Source organism: Sebastes umbrosus, chromosome 17 (genome assembly GCF_015220745.1).
Source record: "Sebastes umbrosus isolate fSebUmb1 chromosome 17, fSebUmb1.pri, whole genome shotgun sequence".
In the NCBI taxonomy this organism is placed as follows: Eukaryota; Metazoa; Chordata; class Actinopteri; order Perciformes; family Sebastidae; genus Sebastes; species Sebastes umbrosus.
In genome coordinates this window covers 16,054,437-16,075,404 of record NC_051285.1, presented here as the reverse complement: position 1 = coordinate 16,075,404, position 20,968 = coordinate 16,054,437, and the positions used below count along the sequence as shown (strand labels likewise).

General features: G+C 39.9%; 1 protein-coding gene across 1 annotated transcript in view; it reads right to left on the bottom strand.

Moving 5' to 3' along the window:
- Positions 1-1,618: 1,618 nt before the first annotated feature.
- The window catches only part of lrch2 (leucine-rich repeats and calponin homology (CH) domain containing 2), a 34,222-nt gene continuing 14,872 nt past the window's right edge, over positions 1,619-20,968 (bottom strand). Inside the window, exons 5-21 of the mRNA XM_037747764.1 lie at positions 20,824-20,960; positions 20,494-20,624; positions 20,179-20,266; positions 19,259-19,355; positions 19,037-19,134; positions 17,652-17,719; positions 16,595-16,699; positions 16,249-16,317; positions 15,751-15,813; positions 14,291-14,339; positions 13,996-14,136; positions 13,700-13,750; positions 13,543-13,606; positions 11,977-12,089; positions 7,932-8,069; positions 7,670-7,747; positions 1,619-6,539 (exon numbers count right to left, since the gene is read on the bottom strand). Of these exons, the coding sequence (XP_037603692.1) occupies positions 6,420-6,539; positions 7,670-7,747; positions 7,932-8,069; positions 11,977-12,089; positions 13,543-13,606; positions 13,700-13,750; positions 13,996-14,136; positions 14,291-14,339; positions 15,751-15,813; positions 16,249-16,317; positions 16,595-16,699; positions 17,652-17,719; positions 19,037-19,134; positions 19,259-19,355; positions 20,179-20,266; positions 20,494-20,624; positions 20,824-20,960 (1,610 nt within the window). The 3' untranslated portion in view covers positions 1,619-6,419. The remainder of the gene's footprint in view (positions 6,540-7,669; positions 7,748-7,931; positions 8,070-11,976; positions 12,090-13,542; positions 13,607-13,699; positions 13,751-13,995; positions 14,137-14,290; positions 14,340-15,750; positions 15,814-16,248; positions 16,318-16,594; positions 16,700-17,651; positions 17,720-19,036; positions 19,135-19,258; positions 19,356-20,178; positions 20,267-20,493; positions 20,625-20,823; positions 20,961-20,968) is intronic.

Sequence of the window (20,968 nt, the reverse complement as noted above, 5' to 3'; positions counted from 1 at the left end):
TTCTTATTAAAATGATTCAACAGCGACACCTGCAGGACCAAGGGGAAAGGGCAGCCTGTGTGTGAAGTGGTTGTGCGCATCGTGGGGGGTAAAGCATGGATGTATTAAAAGAACTGAATACAGCGTTGGAGGCGGGGTCCCGTTTATTCCTATGAGAGTTGCTCATTGGCGCATGAAGCCTCAATTGCTCAACTTCTGTCTGGAAAAGTACCCGGATCTTGGCGGAGTAGCGTCCGAGATGATTGGCGGAGTAACGTCCACTCAGTCACATGACTTGGTCATGGGGTCCAAACGTCACGCCGTCATCACGGCTTGAGCTCCAGCCTCGGTCTGGGTCTCACTCATATGAAAGAAGGAAGGGAAATAACTCTGGATTCAGTTATTAGTGCGTTTTACAACTTTAAAAACTACATTTTTTAAATAAGGGCTATTAGAGTGTTCGTACTGGGAAGTTGATTCACCTCTGCTGAGTTACAGACGTCTCTTTCCCAATGAGAAGGGGCCCAATGCATCATGTGACTGACACAGAAGTTGCTGTTCTGCCGTTTGGCCACTAAGAAAGTCCGGATCGACGACCGGCGCACTTCCTGGGGGCTTGGAGTAGAGGAGGACAAGCACCCTCCGTCCTCCCTTCGGGCGGGACCTCTCCTATCAATTCAATGCATTTAATTTTGTTCATGCTTATTGTGATTGACCAATACATGTCGAATGACGCTCCAAGGGTCAAGCTCCTTGGCTTCTTACCAATCAACAACCAGCAGAATACAAGACTGACATCGGGTTGGTCCAATGATGATGTCCAAATATCATCTTCAATCTCTACCACTGTATGTACGTGAGTGGGACGAACCAGCAGTAACATGATAGATGAATACAGTAGCATGTTAGCTAACGCAACAGTTAGCTTGTTGTAGCAGCCCTGAAGGACTGTAAACTAGCAGCGAGAATGGATTTGGACGGGGGGAGGGCGACAACAGCAGCAGGACGGCGCCGACGAGAGGATGGAGTGCTACACTCTGCTGGCACGGGGCACGGGCCTCGCTGCCTCAGCTGTCCGGGTTGGACTGACGGCAGAACTACGGCGGGACTACGGGACGACGGCCCGTGTCCCGGTCCGACGTGTGCTTCTGTTCTTCGCACACCCCGGACTGGTTCCCAGTATGGCCGAAAAAAGACATAAAGACCTTTGCAGATTTGTCATTGATCATATCTTTAAAGATATTATTATGGGAAAATGTGGTTGATTTCTTCAAACTAATTATTGTTATGCTGCATGTGAGTTATGTTCTTTTGTTTCATAAAGAAAGATAGTAGAGATGAGTAGCCAATGAGTAAATAACATGACACCGTGGGTTTTTTCCTCCTTTCTGCCACTGATTCATTTATCCGCGATGTGTAATCATATCACTATATAATTACAATAAAATGTTTATTGACATGGACCTGACCATACTTGTTAAGCAATCATTTCTGGGACAGTCACTAATTACACTTATGCACACAATGAGCTAGTGCAGTTACACAATAAATTACTCTATTATCGGCATACACTAGGTGCAACATCAAGAAAGGTGTTCTTCTGGGCAGAGCCTGAGGCGCATGTAAAGACAAGACAGACTGAGCTGCAAGAAGTTTACTTTATTTTATATTGAACGCGTTTGGGTTTTTTTTGTTTGTTTTTTAAGAAATCCCTGGAATTTATACAGATGATATGTACAGAGGTTCAGCTTCAGCCACTCTGTATTCTTGCATGCGTTTGACTCGTTTTAAAATACAAAAAGCTTATATACACACATTTGAATTTTCTTGGCAGTGTAGTATTTAGACATGACTCACCGTTTAACTGTTTTCTTTGGATGAGATGACAACTGTTAAATAATAACAAGTAAAAAAAATCCACAGATATAATTAGTGCAATAACACAGAAAACAAATCCGGTGGATTTATCACAAACCCATTAAGAAATAAAGATCAGCACCTCTACAGAATATAAAATGAAGAATATGCTGTCAATTGCTCTTCCTCAGAAACACGCTAACTTGCATCCACGCTTCATAAAATACCCGCCATGAATTATTAGTCGGATCTGTACAACAGAATAACCAAATAATAAAGAACAGGTTAGAACAGTTCTTAAGGTGAAACAGATGATAACACACACATTAACGTTTAAAATTATAATTATAATCAGCTATTACTCTTGATCAGTAGAGATTTCACATGTGTATGACTCCTTCAAATAGGGCAAACATATTAAAGGAATATTTTCAAGTCTGTCTTACTCCCTTATGTTCATTGAGAGAGATATCAGTCCCTACAATCATTCCTCCAGTCCGTACTGGCCCTGCAGAATTCCCTTTTTTGACGGGATCCTAGCATAATGGGGGACAAAATCCCCGGTCCTGATTCTGTGTAAAAATACCTCCTTAAGTTCAGCCACAGCTAATATCAGGCTTCAGCAGTCGGAGTTAGACAAATCAAGTGATGAATGATAACAGCCACCACAAACTGTGTCAATGCACATATGGTCATTAAGATGAAATAATGTGAACATATCCTTCGAACAAAGACTAAACGTACCCTCACACTGTGTGTAGTATTTCATATTCAGTTTGAAAATCATAACAGATCACATCTGAATACGTTCCTCCTGCTTTTGCTCAAATGCTGATGGCTACGATGACAGATTACCTTCATGATTTGGCACTTGGTTAATTTACAGTGAAACGATGAAAGGGCAGCGTGACATACAGTAGGGTATGCATGTAAAAACAAGAGTAAGGCATCGGTGTGGCATTGTTTTGCTCTCCTTAGCTGACAGATGAATGAGTCATCTCACCTTTTAGGGTGTGAAACAGACATAATACATCAAAGGAAGGAGGGGGGAAGCCTCACACTTACATGGCATTGCATTGGAGTTATATGTAAGTGTGCATAGCTAAAATATTACAGATTAATTTGAATTTCAACCAAACCCAGCATGCATGTACCAGCATGTGTGTGAATTAACAAAGGGATCAGCGCTAAAGGCAATTATAAAGAATAAAAAAAAGGTAAAAAAAATGAAACAAAGCTGCACGACATTCATTTGAATTCTATGTAGGGCGATATATCATGCCTGGGCATGTAGTGCGTGTTACCATGGACATAACAAACAAAAAAAATCCACACAAAGGGTGGGTCATGTCAAGCAGTGTCACCAGTGTAAGTGTTTTATGAAGATTATAAAGTAAGTATATAGTCCACTTATAAACTACAGCAGTAACCACACATGATGATTAAATCACAACATAACCAGTTTGTGGTTTCTACAGTATTTCTGCCCACTCAGTGCCAGTATCATGAAAGAAAATTCAATCCAAAAGTCATTACTTTTCACCTTTGCAGTCCCCTTACTCCAAAACATAAAGTAACCATGAGTCATTTGGAAAACAATTGAATATGTGCAGTAACATGTCAGTAAACACATTCAGTATGTTATGGCCAGACATTGTTAGATAAAGTCTTAAAACATAGTTTTTAGGCAGAATTTTTAAGTTTTGATCAGAAAATTATCTGAAACCGCCAATATTTGACAAACCTGAGGTAGTTTACACAACAGTTCTATTTCTTCATTGTCTCTTAACCTGTATTATAAGTTTGTAAGAAGTTACAATGCTACCTTTAATGCCTTTGCTGTGTGACACTTGTTCAGGTATAGCCAGCCAGATTCTGTAATGATAACATAGCGCCGTGTGCTACAATTGCTGAATTGCTTGTGTTTCATATTAAGTAAGTGAACAATTTACGGGGTGATAAATATGGTCAATATGTTCAGTAGATTGCTGTTCGAAGATGCAGCACACTTTACAGATATGTGTCCATCCTTTAAAAAGCTGCTTGTTTGCTAAATGTATGATGACCTGTCTGCAGCAGCAGGAAAAAAATTAATTGACGAGGGTATTTCCGGAGGCGGACTGTTTTTGACCGATTGCAATGAGCCATATCAGGAAATAACACCTGATAAGATACAGTACAGTGAACATGATTAACACTCGAAGCCTGATAAACTGGAAGCCCTGTATTGTTTGTGGCATCTCTTCCTTGGAAAATGACAGCACAAAGTCAATCAATACAGCCCATTCAGAGACGGCAGAGGTTCTCAGGAACAGCATTCAAAGCCAGAAATAGAATTTCTTCAGTGAGGTGCAAAGTAATAACAGGGACAAGCTGTCTCTTACTTGTCATGCCAGGGTCGGTGAATTAAACCTCAACTACTCCCTCTAAGATTTTGTTTGTCTATGCACTGTAGACCATTTAACATTGAGCTCTAACTTGTTTCTCCTCCAGTGTGGCAGCCAATCAGAGCCATAGCTCATCAGCAGAAAATCTGCTTATGTTACACACAATCTAAAGCATTCTCCGAAAAAAGAAGTGCGCAGACAGAAAATTACAAATCATGGATTTTTTACAAAAGAAAATAATCGTAAGTGCGTTTCATAAACTGCAGAAAAAACAAAGAATATCCCTCCTTTAAGGCACAATATGTCATGTATTAGATACTGTTTAACATGATGATATTTATAGACTTTCAAGGTATAATTAATTCATAGTCAAACTTAGCTTTACTTTACTTTCCACTAGAATTTTTTTTTTTTTTTTCGCATGTTGGAGACCTAATTTTAAAATGAATGGCGCTTCACAGCTGCCTGTACTAACATGCCGATCACTTGACAACAAGATTGACATTGCCCTGCAGAAATAATAATCCTTAAATAAGGAACTAATAACTTAGATTTAATACAACAACTTTATGAAGAGATGACAAATACTGTAATTCATTTTTAGTTTAGAATACCTCTAAAGTCCTTGGTGAACATGATCAGCTCTTGCATATTATGCAGGTACCTCTTGTGCTGTCAACACTGCTGTCAGCTCCACTAACAAATGGTGTGAACATATTTGTTTTTAACTCACACCCACTGAGTGATTCTCATTGTACAATAATAAAAGTGTGACAGCTGTCACCAATGCTAATAAATCACAGAGGACCAGTATAGCTACACTTTCAGTCATTTCAGTTACGTGAGATGATTAATGTTCAGCTGCACCGCACCTGAAGTGGTGGTCAGGGTTAAGACGCACAAAGCAACAACATATAAATATAAAACAAATGAATAAATACATAAATAATTCCATATCCCTGAAATAAAATTAATTGTATCAAAAACCACATACAGCAGATAAGAGGTGGAAGGGTTGCAGGAGTGACTGGTCCTTTCTGACCCAGAGGCCCTTCACTCAGACCCCTCCGCTCACAAACACATACAGTATCAACAGGTTTCATCTGAGGTTATGCAAAGCAATCAAATCTTAACTGACCCTCTGAACTCCACTAAATTGGCAAGTGATAATTGGCAATGACTGGGAAGAAAGTATAAAAGCTTTAGAAAAGTTGGAATACAGAATATTTTCATAAACAGAAACTTTGCATGTACAATGAAAAAAACGCTACAAAAAGGGACCGTCGTGCTTTTGGCCAAAGCCAAGCACATGTTCTCACAGTGGTCAAATGTCATGGCATGCAGGTTTGTATTGAGAAAAGTATTGTTTTTTGAAAGTATTGATTTGTACAGTAGTTTAAATATGTCAAAACCACACCAGAGTTTGAGGGGAAACGGGCAGAATGTCTACTAGAGCATGACTTCCAGAGGCACGCCTTGAGTTCCACCTCAAAAAGCACTGGAGATGTGATTGCTCAAATAAGTCAACACAACTTATGAATCAGGTTTGGCTTCTGAAAAGCAGATACAGTAGGAACCTGATGCAAAAAAAACAAAAAACAGAACACTAATAAATTTAAAAATAAATCTTCATGGGAAAAATAAATTCCACAAAAGGAAGAGAAACTCAAGAGTGTAAGATCCTCTTGAGGTTAGTCAGTGGTTTGTGGCTGCGAGGCCAGCGTGCAGCTTATGTCTCTTTAGTGAAAGAGTGAGTCACATGTCTGTCATCTCCTCACTGCCAATGTCTCCAACACCAGCATGGAAATGTTGTCAGTACTGTCACTTTGCAGGCTCAATAATCACTGAGCATGTTGAGAGGGACGTACAGGTTCTGTCTCTCCTCAGCAAGGAAACACGCAGTCACATTGCTAGTCCACACACATACAGGAGGACCCCAGTAACTAGGAACAGGATACAAGTGAAAATGTGATGGACAGGAAGTGGGGTGGCGGCTGACATCATATAAAGAGACAGAGGTTATTTCTCCCTGCCGTCTCCTGTTTCAGTCAGACAGAAGCAGACTCCCAAAGACCCACGAGCCACCGGGTCCTCGCCCCGAGGGGCTCTCTGGTCCCTGGCGATGGGGTGTGGGTTCGGGCTGGGGAGAGGGGTTGGCTGGATGACCGCGGGTTGGACGCAGCATTCAGGCATGTGTCAAACAGCTGACAGTTGAGTGGGCCTCGATGCAGGCAGATCCAGCAGAGCCTGGACAGTCGCACTAACCTTCACCAGGCCGCGCTCCTCTAGGATGTGATGGGGCAAGCACAGCTTGTCCTGGGTTAGCAGAGAGACGTTTTAATCAGCAATAAAGACAGGTGCGGCTTACAGAGCTTCTCTTCTCCCTCAGGGTTGGTTTTAAGATACTCATCTGTGAGATTTCTATGATCTATTATTATTATCATAGAATATATTCTCTGGCTGTGTTATGTATAATTAAATAAATGAGTTATTAAAACTATTGCAAGATCTCCTTGGAATATCCTGGGACTTTCCCAAGGATCTTTGTGGCTGACTAAAGCACATTTGTGAAAACATTTTCACAGTAACAGCTTCAGTCTTTATAACACTGATGTTACATATCATTTTTTTCAGTTCACTCAAAACAAACAAAGAGCATAATTTCTTTTAGATAATTTTGGTGCAGTGTTTTTGAGATATTTGTCTGCGAGACTTGTGCACCATCACCATAAATGAAATACCACTGACCTCCATTGTATTGTGTAAAGGCAGAAATCACAGCTATCTCAATACCTGGGCAAATTACATCAAACTATGGGAGCAAAGAAAGGAGGTACGGACTTGAATATTCCATGTAACTGAATACCTGATTGTGAAATTAAATCACAATTTACTAGGCTGAAAATCAATATATATATATATATATTCTAACAGGGGTTTCAGGGTTCACAAATACAGACTCAGGTATTCAGTTGCTTATAATTTTTTTTAATTATTATGGCATTTTTTTTTTTCTATACCAACTATGCCCTTAAATTTAATTTGTGCAGGGGTAATTTTGGTCAAGCCCTGCATTTTCTGCTTTTCCAGTACTAGTTTCAGTATGTGTTGAAGTTTAAGAATGGCTCATATTTATATTTGTATCAACATTTACTGCAGTATAATATACTATATATATAACTGCTGCGTAGTAAGAATTTGATTATTTATATGTCAGGCAGATCTTGCCAAATGAAATGATAATAAATGTTCTTTTTGTCCATGACAGAACTTGCAGAGATTTAATACAGTCAGTTAATATAACGGTGCATCTGTAATTAATGTTCCAGAGAGTTATCATCAGTAAATCATCATCATAAATCTTAACAAGAAAAAAAGTAAAGCTAATACAGGGTAAACCTGTGTTTGTTTTGAATATGTTGTATATAATATTATAATATTGTTACCTGTGTGACACCCAGCTTCTTACAGGCATCCAAGAAGTTCTCCACATTCCTACGGCATTTAGCCATGCTAAGCTTTGGCTGGAGGCCAGAATATCAATCATGTTAGAAATCAAAATCACAACACACAAATACATTTGATGAATGTAGACAACTATGCATATAGTTACTCCTAACTGTTTACTACATAAGGTGTATTATCACAAAGTGGCATTTGTGATTTAAAATAAAAAAAGAACCCTTTTAGGATTTTCAGCGTGCTTACCACTGCAGGAGACGGCACATGGATGCTGGCGACAGACCGAGGACAAATGTGATTGGCTAAATGGCAAAGGACAACCCCGTCCATCAGAGCAGCTCCAACATCGTCTGGGAGCAACACCTTCAGTCTGCACTCAATGTTCTGTAAACACATTAACAATGACCTCATGACATCACTGTATTCATACTGTATACATTATATACAATGAATACATATTCTGCTATACTATTTACCAGGAAGGTCCCGCTGAAACACAGAAAAAAGTGCATGTGGTTGCGATGTGATCATATAACCTGCTCCTGATAATAATCTGGTTTACACGACTGGATTTTGGGTTTTCCACAGCAAAAAGTGTCCTAAGGCATTTCATGGAGTCTAAGGTGCTTCCAATACACCTGAGGATTTGCTGTTTTTGGCTTGCAGTTCTGGTATTTATTACCTGGTTGGTTCTTTCTAAGACTGAACATGTAAATGATACCAGCTGCAGATCATCTGATTTGTAAGAACTGCCGTAAAACAGGATCTGTTGCAGGGTTTTTAAAAGACGTGTTGTGTGCATGTCTGGGACGTAAATGAAGTGCAAGACAGGTGTTTTCTGCTGCTGAAAGTGGAATGTGAGTTTAATAGAAGACAGTTTTGAAACAATATTCATGCACTCTTCCTACAAGAGGAAGGCTATACTATGTGAGGAAGTATTAGTTAAATAGCCTGATGTTGTCAGCTCAACAAAAAGACCAGTGACTGAATCAACATGGGAGATTTTTGTGTGGTTCTTAGAACTTTAAAACTCCTTTTACCAGAAAACTCTGGCCTATTCATTGACTTTTTAATTGGATGATACTGTGGCTCAGTCACGTGATCTGAATATGGAAATGTAGGTATATGGGGGGAGATGGTAAATCTGAGAGTCTGGATGTCTCCAGCCGTCTTTCTCCAGCCGTTCACTGACTCCTGGTTGGTGACCTTTGACCCCTTCACAGTTGATGCTGTGACCTGTTTCGGTCTGGTGTTCACAGACATGTTGTCTATTGTTCCGGTGCTCATTCAGTCTCTTATCCAGAGTTCTTTCACCGAGGTAGTGGGCTCCACAGCTGTAACATGTGACGTCATACACCTCTCCAGTCTTCCTGTGCTGTACTTAGCTCTTAGGGGGTCTTAGGCCATGTGATGACAACTGAGCCATCTCTATGACAACTGATAAAAACTGGAGGACTGTGAGATGTGGCTGAAAGCTCTGGGAAAAAAAGCTCAGAAATGGATCTTGAAATAAGTTACGTTTATACTCAACATATCGCAGACTGAACTTCATCATTAAGAGTCAGCAAACACATTCATCACCATAACAACACAAGAATGAGAGCTCCTGTAAAGTTACTTCATATGCAATACTCTTTACTGGTACAACATAAAGGCACAATGAGTAGGATTTGTCGATTCAAAAACATTCAAAGTTGTCCCCTACTCCCCAGCTCGACGAGGGTTAGGGTGCTCACCAGCATGTGAAAACAAACCCCAGATTCACTCTCGTTTTGGAACAAGCTTTGTCGGTTTGGTGTCTCGCCACGCTATATTTGAGTTTTTTTGGCACTGTGTCTGCAATTTTCGTAGCTTCCTCTTCCTTATAAAGGTTGGCGCCAGGAAATGTCCCGAACACAGCAAATTAAGAAAATAAAGGAAGAAGGCAGGGTCTCTGTAGATGCAGACACCCCCCACACACTTCTAGTGGGTCACAAGGGATGATTGAGAGTGATTATTTTTGTACGAGTCTACACACTTTTTAGGAAAATCCTACTCATTGTGCCTTTAACTGTTTCCATTGTTTTAACTATTACTGAAGACTGCTGACAAAAGTCACTAATTTTTTCACTCTCTCTCTTCAACCTGGCTATAGTGTCTGTGGCTTTTTGTATAAATTTCCCTTCCCTCCTCCCATATTTTGTATTTTGGGAATGCATGCAAATACATATCGCATGATCCCAAAAAAAGCTGTGATGCTTTTATCCCCTGACCTTGATGTGACCCTTTAGTAAATTCTTTTGCATTCGTTTCACAGTAGCCAAAGGCAAAACTGAATTCAGCTGAATGTGTCTCAACATCTTTTAGCGATGCCGATTGAGTTCCCGGATTAGCAGAAGGGATATCCCGCAGGAAGTCATCACAGTAGGTGTTGAAAGATTGGATATTCTATATTATCTGTCACCAATAGAAAGCCTGTTTGTTCTTGTGCACGAGGAGGGCACTGTCGTCAGCAAAGTCCAGGTCCTACAGCTAGTTGGGCACAGTCCAACAAATGCTCTGTGTCATCAGTCGATGAAGAGCAGGAAAAGGATGTGAGGCATGATGCGTTCTGGCGTAACAGGGAACAACTATAGTTGATTATACAACTAATTCAAAGCAGTCGTAGATCTTGGCATTGATGGTAATGACTTTGGAAGGGATTTTATTAAAGTTAATGGTCTTCTATGTAGTGTTTTTGTGCACACTATCAATCACTTTTTTTGCTTTCTCCATAAAGGGGTTGTTCTGCTCTCAGCATTGCTAAACGTGAAACTCTGGTCCATGAATACTGTTTCTTTTCTGAAATCTGACCTCAATTGTAGTTTCCATCCAGAGCACTTTCCTGGGAATAGAAAGTAGTGCAATCTCTCACCAGCTATGAAAATGATTTTATTGAGATGGAAAGTTCATTCAGTCAGGACTTCTCAGTCAAGGGTCAAGACTGTTAAGCCAGTGTGGACAAGAAGGCCTTGAAAAATGTCAAAATAGGTGCCCCAACTCCTTATATTGTGAAAGAAGTCAGTGGCGGGTTTCCCAGTAACGTGAATATCTGTTCTATTATGTCTGTGTACGCCTTGCGTTCCTTTTCCTGCTGTTTGTTTCTTCTCAGCTTTGAAACAGCCTCCCACTGTGTGTCCTTTTACAAGGTCTCAACCGTCTCTATCCCCTATTCCCTATTTGTCTTTTCTTGCATCTGTAAAACACTTCGTAACTACTCTTAAGGAAAGTCTTACGAATCTCAAAATAATATTTGCTTGCTTCATGGATAGCAGGTCATCTTAACCTTTGAAATGGTCTGTAGACATGAAGTCCAGAGCATGGTGTGATATCATCTGGTTGTTCAGAATCAGGTGGGTTGAGCATATCCGTACACACATTTCAAAGGTCATGATGTTACAAGTGGTAAGAGGTTGAAGTACCTGTCATTAACTCTGTTATCTCATACGTGGCACCGAGGTTGCTGTCTCTGCCTCATTTAACAAAGTGCTCAAAAGCGTCCTTTGGTCTCTCTGCCCACATCTCTTTCCTTGTTCTTTGAGACAATCTGGGCCACCTTAGAATCTTATCTTCAAGCTGTTTTCATTCCCATGTCTTCTTTGCTTACTTTTGGTTTGAAGCCAAGAACACTACGGTATTATTATAACAGTTTAGGTGTGTCTGACAGTCTCTAACTTGCTGCTGAGAGTTTCATTCTCCTTTCATTTCTGTACAGACATCTTGCAAGCACATACAGTACTCAGCTTCTGTCACCTCTGTTTTTCCTCTTGCCTTCCCTTTTATTTTTTTTATGGGGTGACCCATCTGATCTTCAGTTTGATTAGTGCTGTGCTAAAAAACTACTCCTATTACTAAAATGTAGCACTACTACAAAGCAGCACTACTACAAAAACTGTGACAGGAAGTTGTCAGTTTCCTCTCTATTTGAGGAGAACGTAGCGACAGCAATGTGGGGATGAGGTGTCATGGTCGGGCAGCAAGTGAAAGCTGAGAAAGATTTAACTTAACACACAATGTGCTATACTGCAGAGGCAAACTGAGATGAGCAAATCATCGGGCTGGTACAGAGTACAGTGTGGCTCAACTTCTTAGAAACCAAGTGCAGCTGTGACACTCAGTAAGGACACACACTCTTCTGGATTTAGATGCCACGTATTCACTTAAATAGTTATAAACACTGGAACAAAAGCAGGATCTGGCAGGCTTTGGCCCGTGAATGACTCAATGCTTTGTGCAAAACGCGAAGGCATAAACAAGCTGCGGAGCTTCTGACCTGCCGTAAGAGTCCTATCTGTTCGATCTCCTCTCTCAAGTGCTCCATCTTCCTCCTCATAGTGAAGCTGGGGTCTGTCGAGGTGTACTCCTGGCGGCTTCCTCTGGTGAAGGCTGTAAAAGGAGTTCCAGATAACACACAGTGAGATAAAAAGAGGAAGCTAAAATCCTAGATACAGCTACTACTGACTAGCAGGTCACGACACCTGATGTCAGTGTGAAAACAAATACACACATTCCACTCCTGCTTTCCAGGAAAGCATGTACTCGTACAGGGTCATAAAACACAGCCCTACGTCTGATGATATCTAAGCGAGAAATCTGGATATTATCTGTGTTAGCAGGAAAAAGGTGACGCAAATATGAAACCAAGCTACGTTGTGTAGAAAACAAATATCATTTCATCTTTACTTTCATGGTTTTCTGTTCACCCTTCTGGCATCTCCTTTTATCTTTAGTTCTCATTTCCCACAACTCTTCATGAAAATGTTCTTCTCTTGAAGGGACTGTTTGTAACTTCTTACACGTATAAATCACCCGGGTCGGTGTCCCATGCGCGCGCTCGCATATGCGATCTCACTCACACAAACAAATGGAAAGATGTTTGTTGAGGAGATTCTGCACTCAGTATTATGTGCACATTTGTAATTGTGGCTACGTTTCTGGATGAGATATGGTTGTATTTGCATATCGGATCTTGATGTGGCTTAAATATGTTGTTTATCCTTTAATTAGTTGTGTAACCGCTGAAAGTGGCTCAATGTTATAGGTTTATTAATGCAAAACATTTGATTCCCCACTGTGTATCTAAGTTTATAACCTCTGGTTTTGTGGATGTATTACATGTGTGGGAGTGTGTATGACTGCTTGCGCGCAGAAGTGACAGTATGTATACGCCTCTCTGTCATAGTTTATTTCTTTCATGAAACATGATAATGGTAATTATACACTTAATAAAGGCTATGTGAGGTAAAAAAAAATGCCCTCCCTGTCAAAGTTGATTGTCCATCTGTTCCTAATGCTACCCTGCTTAAAGGAATCAAAGAGGGAAGCCATAATATTAATATTTTTTCTTAAGTAAAGCATCTGAGTATTTTGTTAGTGTGTTAGGGTGTTTTTACAGATAGCAATAAATCAATCATGACAAAAAGAAATTTCCATGATTTATTGGTGCACCCAAATAAAGCAGGAGGAGGCATCAGTCCTGTTGCGCCTTGCACTTGTATAGAACAGATCAACAGTTCCACAGAAACCCTCTCCCACTTCCAGAGAAAGGCACTGGGACTCCACCTAAAAAATATTTTGGCTTCAGATACGAGCCAAAATGGAGCACTGCCTCAGTGTTTATACAAGCTTCATTGTGATATTTTATAATAGTGGAAGCTAACTGCACCTTCCCACTTAGCTAATCCCATTGATTTGAAGGTATCTTTATCAGTACTTTATGGTTGCATCCTTGCTAGTATCTATTTCCTTATAATCTTCAGAAATCTATTCAGACGAGGTCATACAAATGAGCACGTACCGCTGTCATTAATACGGTCGTACCACAAGCATTGTCTATTACCTGATCTCGGCTTCAGTCCAAACACAGTCAGAGTGGTGCTGAAATCGGCGTTGCGCAGACCCTCCTGGAGACAAAACATTCATGAAAATCCAAACTGTCTTAACAATAAAGGATATTTTGAGATGATAATATATCTAGATTTTTGTCCCACACCCACCTCACAGTCGTCGTTCCCACTGGAGTTTTTCCGAGCACTCTGACACTTGTACTGTCGGGAAAATGATGATCAAAATGAATGATTATCATTCAATCTTTCACTGTTATCTTTAATCAAAGTAACTGTACCATCACACAAGACAAAAGAAATGAAAGTGAGGCCTAAACTTTCTGCGTGACTTGATACCATTTGAGGTGTGTAAGAGTGAGAATTTATCCTCAGGCAACTAATGACGCTAGTTCTGAGGAAGATCCACTTTCTGTGGTTATGGGAAGACGACGTGTGCATGCTCATACCTTCAGATAATCTTTTCTCAGGTACTTGTTCCTCCTGCGATCTTCGTTCTGATTGAGGACCGGTGGGACTTCGGGCCACTTTGGCTCTGAATCTGACTGATCTGTCTTCAGGCTGCCATCAAAGGAGCAGGAGGAAGAAGGCTGTGAAAGCAAAAAGATGCAATTAAAGTCATTCACTGCATCCTTTAGAGAGAAAACATCACATCTGTAATGGGAGACGCAACCAAACTGATACACATGAGAAATCTGAAATATCACTCATGGTATGTTTGCTTTGAAGTCAAAAAGTGTGTACCTGTCCACTCAGCACTGATGCTCCACTACTCCCTTCATCCAGAGAAGCACTAGAATAAAGACACGAGTAGCATCAGGTGAGTAAATATGCTGTTTTACGTTCAGATAAGATTAAAGACACTGTGGGCCTAAATGTCTCCCTCTGGTTACACTTTTTGAGAACTGTTTGTATGAGTGGTTCTTGCATGAGGCTCAATGTCATTATGTCTGATTAGAATCAGAAGTTAAACACTGCAGAACTGGCCTGAAATTAACCTGAACATGTAAACCATTAATGCCTTTAATAGGGATAGTTCGGGTGTTTTGAAGAGGGGTTGTATGAGGTACCTATCTATCCATAGTCGGTGTATTACCTACAGTAGATGACGGTCGGCACGCCCCCAGTTTGGAGAAATAGACAAGAGTAACGACGCAGGAGCAAAGCAATGTACTGCTGTGGACGGAGGCAGCGGCAAAACATATTTTAGCCACCTAAAAGAAAGGCCCACCGAAAAAAATTGATAAGTGCGTTCTTTTAAGTGTACGCTATATTTAGAATATTTTCTAACGGGGAACTGAGAGTGAAACGTATCTATACTGTTTTTGTCATCTGAGTCTGCTGGCTTTGAAGAGAGTATAAATATGGTTCACTTGCAGTTCAGTTCCCCGTCAGAACGGCTTGTCTGACGGCAAGATAAAGTGGTGAAAATATTCTAAATATAGCATACACTTAAACGGATATCGATTTATTTAGGTGGCTAACATGTGTTTTGCTGCTGGCCCCATCTATAGCACTACATTGCTTTGCTCCCGTGCCCGTACTCCTGTCTGTTTCTCCAAGCTGGGACGCGCCGAATGTCACCTACTGTGGGCAAAACACTGACTATGGATGAGTAGCTCCTATAACCTCACATCAAAAAATCCGAACTATCCCTTTTTGTCATTTATCAAGCAGAAACACTTAAGCTAAAATGTGAGAATCTGTTGTTATCTCTGTTTTATATAATTCTAAATGTAACAGCTTTGTGTTTTAGACTATTGGACGGATGAAAACTTTAGCTCCTGGAAATTGTGATTGGTGTTTCTTACTGTTTTTTCGCATTTTATAGACTATAACATAAATCATTTGATTGGGGAAAAAAATTAATTAGTACGGAAAATAATTATTTGCAACCCTTTAAAACATTTCAGCTTACTGGCTGCATTTGGCCATAATACAGTATTAGGATGTAATGCTATTTTATCATAGTAAAATGAAATATTTGCCTCTGAATTTGATGTTTTCCTATTTTTTGTACTTCTTTTTTCTCTTTTTCATACACCAGTTGGAAAAAAATCTAATAAGTTTTAAAACATCAGAGATAAATTACAGCATACAACAATTATTGCAGCTACATTGCTAGGTTTCACAGTCATGAGGGCTCCACTGTAAATGTGTGCTTCTAGTCAGCAGTCAGAGTGAACATGTGGTACGGTGCGTACCTGCGAGCGGTCTGAGGCGGGGGCCTCGGTTTGCTGCCTGAGCTTCCAGAGTGACTTAGGAATCTACAGACAGAAACAGATGTGGGTGCAGTTACAGTGCTGCCCAGCAACAGGAAATATTACAACAGAAATGACTCATGTTACATGATACATGTTTGCCCTGTGTCAACCATGCTGCTTTGTTTGCAACTAAAAAAAAGTAAAACAAATGGGCCAAGTCAAATTCTGTGGAAATTTCACCAGTTGAGCAACAAAGGGCAATTCATCTGCACAATGAATGGAATAGTTTGTAAGGGCGTCTAGGCTAGTCTTCATTTTAACAACAGCACTGATTTACAAAGTTGGCATAAACCACGTCACAGGAAAAGTGAGCTAATTCCACTTCTAAAATGAAAATATTTTCATGCATTCAAGCAAAGAAACAGCTTAGTTTTCATCATACTGTGTCAGTGTGATGTACAAACAATCTGTAATTGATGATAAAGAAAGTCCATCTACCTGTGTGCCCGGCCAGTCACTCTCCGTCGGTGGATAAGACTCTCCGCTCTGCAAATTAATGACCGTCGTCTAGAAGCCACACATCAAATACGAAGTAGCCGAGTTGAGGGAGAAAGCAGGGAACAAGAGATGATCGGGGAGGACAAGAGTGGGCAGAGATTAAGTAAAGTCATGATTTGCTGAGGTGAAAGACATAAAATGGTGATGATGGATTGATGGAAGAACAAGGAGGTGGATTTTTAGCAGTTCAGCAAATGGAGATCTCAACTAATGAAAGAGCAGGTGTGAGTGCTTCAGTAAATATGGGATGGCTTTTGTTACTAGAAGAAAAGTGAGAACCACACACCTATTCTGCTGCTCCTGCTGCAAAAGCTGAACAGCAATCTTCCTCAGATCCAGCACTTCCTTCAGCTCGTCATCCTCTTCCTCAACTAGCTGCTCCTTATCAGAACTGGGAAAAGTTCAAGATCGAAGTTGTTATCATCAGAAACTGTACGCAACTCGCGAGTTTAAACATTTGGTAACATCATCATCTTGCCCAAATTCACAAAAGGTCTGCAAAGAGAAGAGAGCACCAATTCAACAAATTCAGATACAGCTGTCAAAACACTAAAGCCTCTTTGACGTAGCCATGTGTATATAAACTAAATTCTGTAATCTAAACTTTTTGACCACATGGTATTTATTCCTTGTTGAGGCCATGTATAGTAAATCACGACTGCGCAAGATTGTCTAACATTTTGCAGTGTAAACCTCCCAAAATAGTTGCAGATGTTTTAAACTGACAGATGACCTGCACAAATAGTATTCATAATAGCTGCTAGCAGATTGTCTTGTGTTGACATACACGGTCCAGACCTGCCCATCAAACGGACCAGTTGGTGCCACAGTAGATTAGTATTCAAGCTGAGGCACACGTTGTATATACGCAGCTGGCAATGAATGGAGAGTTGATTGTTCGTGCGGTCAGCTACTGAAACCACAAGTCAGTGCTTATGGATCATACATTTTTATGCTGTAATCTCCTGATTTGCAATAGTTGATTTGTGGAAAACCTTTGCTCATATATCTACAAACATCTTTTTCTGCTTTGTGCTGCAATATTCTCGCAATTAAGGTGAATTACAATGTATAAAGAGACATCATTCACAAAATGTTAGATTTCCACTCCAAGACAGCAGCTGCCTCTGTGCATGACCTTTGTTTTTACTGTAAACTTATTTTCAGGTTCGACTAGTGACCTATTACTGTAAAAAATCTGTCATCGGGAAACTCCTTTCTTCTGCAGAACTCGTTTTGCAGTGTTGGCACAATAATTAGTTGCTTGAACTTAATATAATGACTAAGACAAAACCTGTCTGTTCAGGCATCAGAGGTACAAGATGTATTGAATAATAAATCACCCTGACTCCTCTTTCCAGACGTCTTTATCTTTGCTTTGGTGAGACATGTTAAGAACTTTTTCCAGTTCCTGAAACACACAAACACACACACAAAAACACACATACCATGTCAGGAAACAGAAGCCAGAAATTGATGTTGTAACATTTTACAGGTCTATAAATTTCATGGTAATTAAGTGATAACTAGCAAGTAATCTATTTGAAATTTCTTTGGAATTACTGCCAAGTTGCTGAACGCAGAGTAATTATCTTGAATGAATGAAAAAACATTTTTTTATTTAATTTGAATGTAAAGTTATTTTGCACAAACCATATAATGGTTACCCGTGTTTGCAATTAGGTACATTGTATTGTAATGTGCAATACTCTTGGCACTTTATTCTATTTATTCCTTTATTCTTTTATCTCGTCTTGTTTTTATTCTTGTATTTATCTTTTTTATTTCAAATATTTGTATTCTCGTACTTCTATTGATCTTGCACCTCCCCATATGCCGCCTACTGTGTTCCCTCTGTTATTGATGACTGTGCAGTATGAATGTGTATATGTCTCGGTGGACTGTAGAAACTGAATTGCCCTTCGGGGATAAATAAAGCTATCTGTATCTGTATCAAATTACCCCAATATTTACCTCAAAATGTATCAAAAAATTACTTTGTTTGGCTGTCTTGACTTGGGACTTGACTCTGGACTTTTATTATTATTATTTTATATCTATTATAAACATAATTTTATAATTATATTACGCTATTTCCCAATAGGCAGTAATAAATACCTGGTAATTTATTTAATAAATTTCCGGGAAAAGAATACAAAGTTAATTGATATGCTTTATTTCCATGTCTGCTGGAAAAAAGATAATAATTATCAAATAACTTCTAAAAAAAAACCCTCCCTGAATCATTACATTAGCTACCAGGTTACATTTGTGTAGACAATAAGTCACACAATGGTGAGATTTTTGCCTGATCAGATGTGTCTCCTATTAGTTTTTTGTTTTCCACCTTCGATGAAGAGCAGCGCACAGCCGCTTCTCAAGCCTGAGGGATCTATTTTAACCATTATATGATATATTAGCATATAATTGTTAAATAATGTTTATAATAAAGTCATTTTTGATCAATTTTGAGGTAAATATTGGGGTAATTTGGCAGTAATTCCCCAAAAATTTCAAATAGGTTACTTGCTAATTCTCACCTAATTACCATGAAATTTGCAGACCTGTAAAATTAAGTGTTACCATTGATTTTATCTCCTGATTACTCCTGATTTTTGTCATTGGTTTCAATAACTTTTCGTTATGTTCGTAATCATTCGATAGATAGATAGATAGATAGATAGATAGATAGATAGATAGATAGATAGATAGATAGATAGATTAATACCTTTATACAAGACACATGAGTGCTCTGCTGCCCGTCACACTCTGACAGAGCAGGATCCTCGTCCGGGTTGGGGTCTATAAAGTCATAGAGATCCTGATCTGATAGAGGGAGGAAGCATCCGCGTTCATCAAATAAACTATCACATTTTAGGCACTTCATTCAACCACCCCGTGTCTCTGCTATTGCTTTCAAAGCGAATATGTGATACTTATTTTCGGTAACCTTTGCACGAATCCATTTTGGAGAGGAGTGAGAGGGCATCGGCACGGGCTGTCTCTGAGACCTGAGAGTGCAGGCTGACGGTGTCGTCGTCTGAAGGCTGCAGGAGAAGGAAAGAACGAGTGAACTCTCGTATTTTTTTGTATTTTAGTACTCCTAATTCCTAGTATAGTATTTTAGTATTCCTATTTCATAAATTTGACTTTATACATCTTTGACTGGATGAAATATCTAATGATATTCTGAAGAAGATATATAGCATGCCTGCTTCTTGTGCAATACTTTGGCTCAGCAGCTGCAGGGAGTTTCCTTGTGTCTGGACTCCCACACACACTCGTGTTTCCAAGTTGTTCATTTCCATAACAACCTCTGCTGTCATGTCTAGTCATGTCTTATTCCCCATCTGTCCACAAGTCACCCTCAGAGAACTTCCCACCTCAGCCAGCTACCCCTGATCACCCACCTGCCTCCCATTAGCCAGTCCACCCAGTGCCCAGTTAGCTTTCCCATATTCTGCTCCATAGTTGCCATACCTATCTCGCCATTGTTTTGTCTAGTCTGCCCACCTTTTCTTATGATCCTCAGCCAGTTTTTTATCACTGCCCTCCTGCTATGGCCTCTTTGGGTTTGTTTTGTACTTTTCTATTGCCAATTGTGAGGCTGAATTAAGACCTAGTGAGGACTGTCTCGTCCTCTACTGCTTTGTCTGGAGAGTCTGCTTGTGAGTGCTATTGCCTGAACCTGAACCCATTTTTTTTCCCATTTGTTAGATTTATGAGTGTATCAGAAAGAATTTCACAAGGTGCTTTGACATTTATGCATCTCAACATGTTGCAATCTGGTAAGTAGTAAAACACGACAACGTGTTCATCATGCATTAGCTAGCAATGCCAACAGTTGATCTCGAGTGTTTGAACTCTGACCTCAGTTGTAGACAGCCTCTTGTCACCATTGTCACTACCAATTCCAGAGTCAGGCCCGTGGTTCTTACTGGGATAAAAATCTTCCATGCTGGAAATATGCAAAACAAACAGCTCATTAGGGCCGTATCTGTAACAGGCAACCATAAAATCAAATTTGCAAGCACAGAATAATGAATAGTATAACATAATGCATTAACTATCATCAAGGGAGCATGTGTAGATGCAAATAATAGGTTTAAAACAACAGCAATGATACAAAAGTAAGTGCCCTGTGCATCATGACATGATGAAACAAAACAATAAATGTGTCCATACCTATCTGTAAGTGGCTGGGGAAGGCAACGTTTGCCGAGGGAGGGGAGGTCCAGGGTGTCCGGTTTCTTGTCCGTCCTACACGCCTGGATGTTCAGGTACTTGAATATATGCACTTTGCCCTTGAGACAAATCTGAAACATACAAATGCACACAAGGTGTCTCTAGAGTCTGAGTGGTTTTAACCATTAGGAAGATAAAAATGTTCCTTCATCCACTAGATGGTGCAATTGTACAATATTCATAGAGGAAACCCTTAACAACCATTTGTGCTGCATGTTGACACCATACTTGACGTCCAAATAAACAGAATTGTGAAATGAATGCACTCACCTGTGCTGGTGGAGACTGCATAGGATTGTTATCTAGGATGATGTGCTGCAGCTGCCTGAGTTTCCTATATGTTGGAGGAATCTCTGTGATCTTATTGCAGGAAAAGTCAAGTCGGATGAGAGGAAGGTCAGCCAACTCTGCAAGT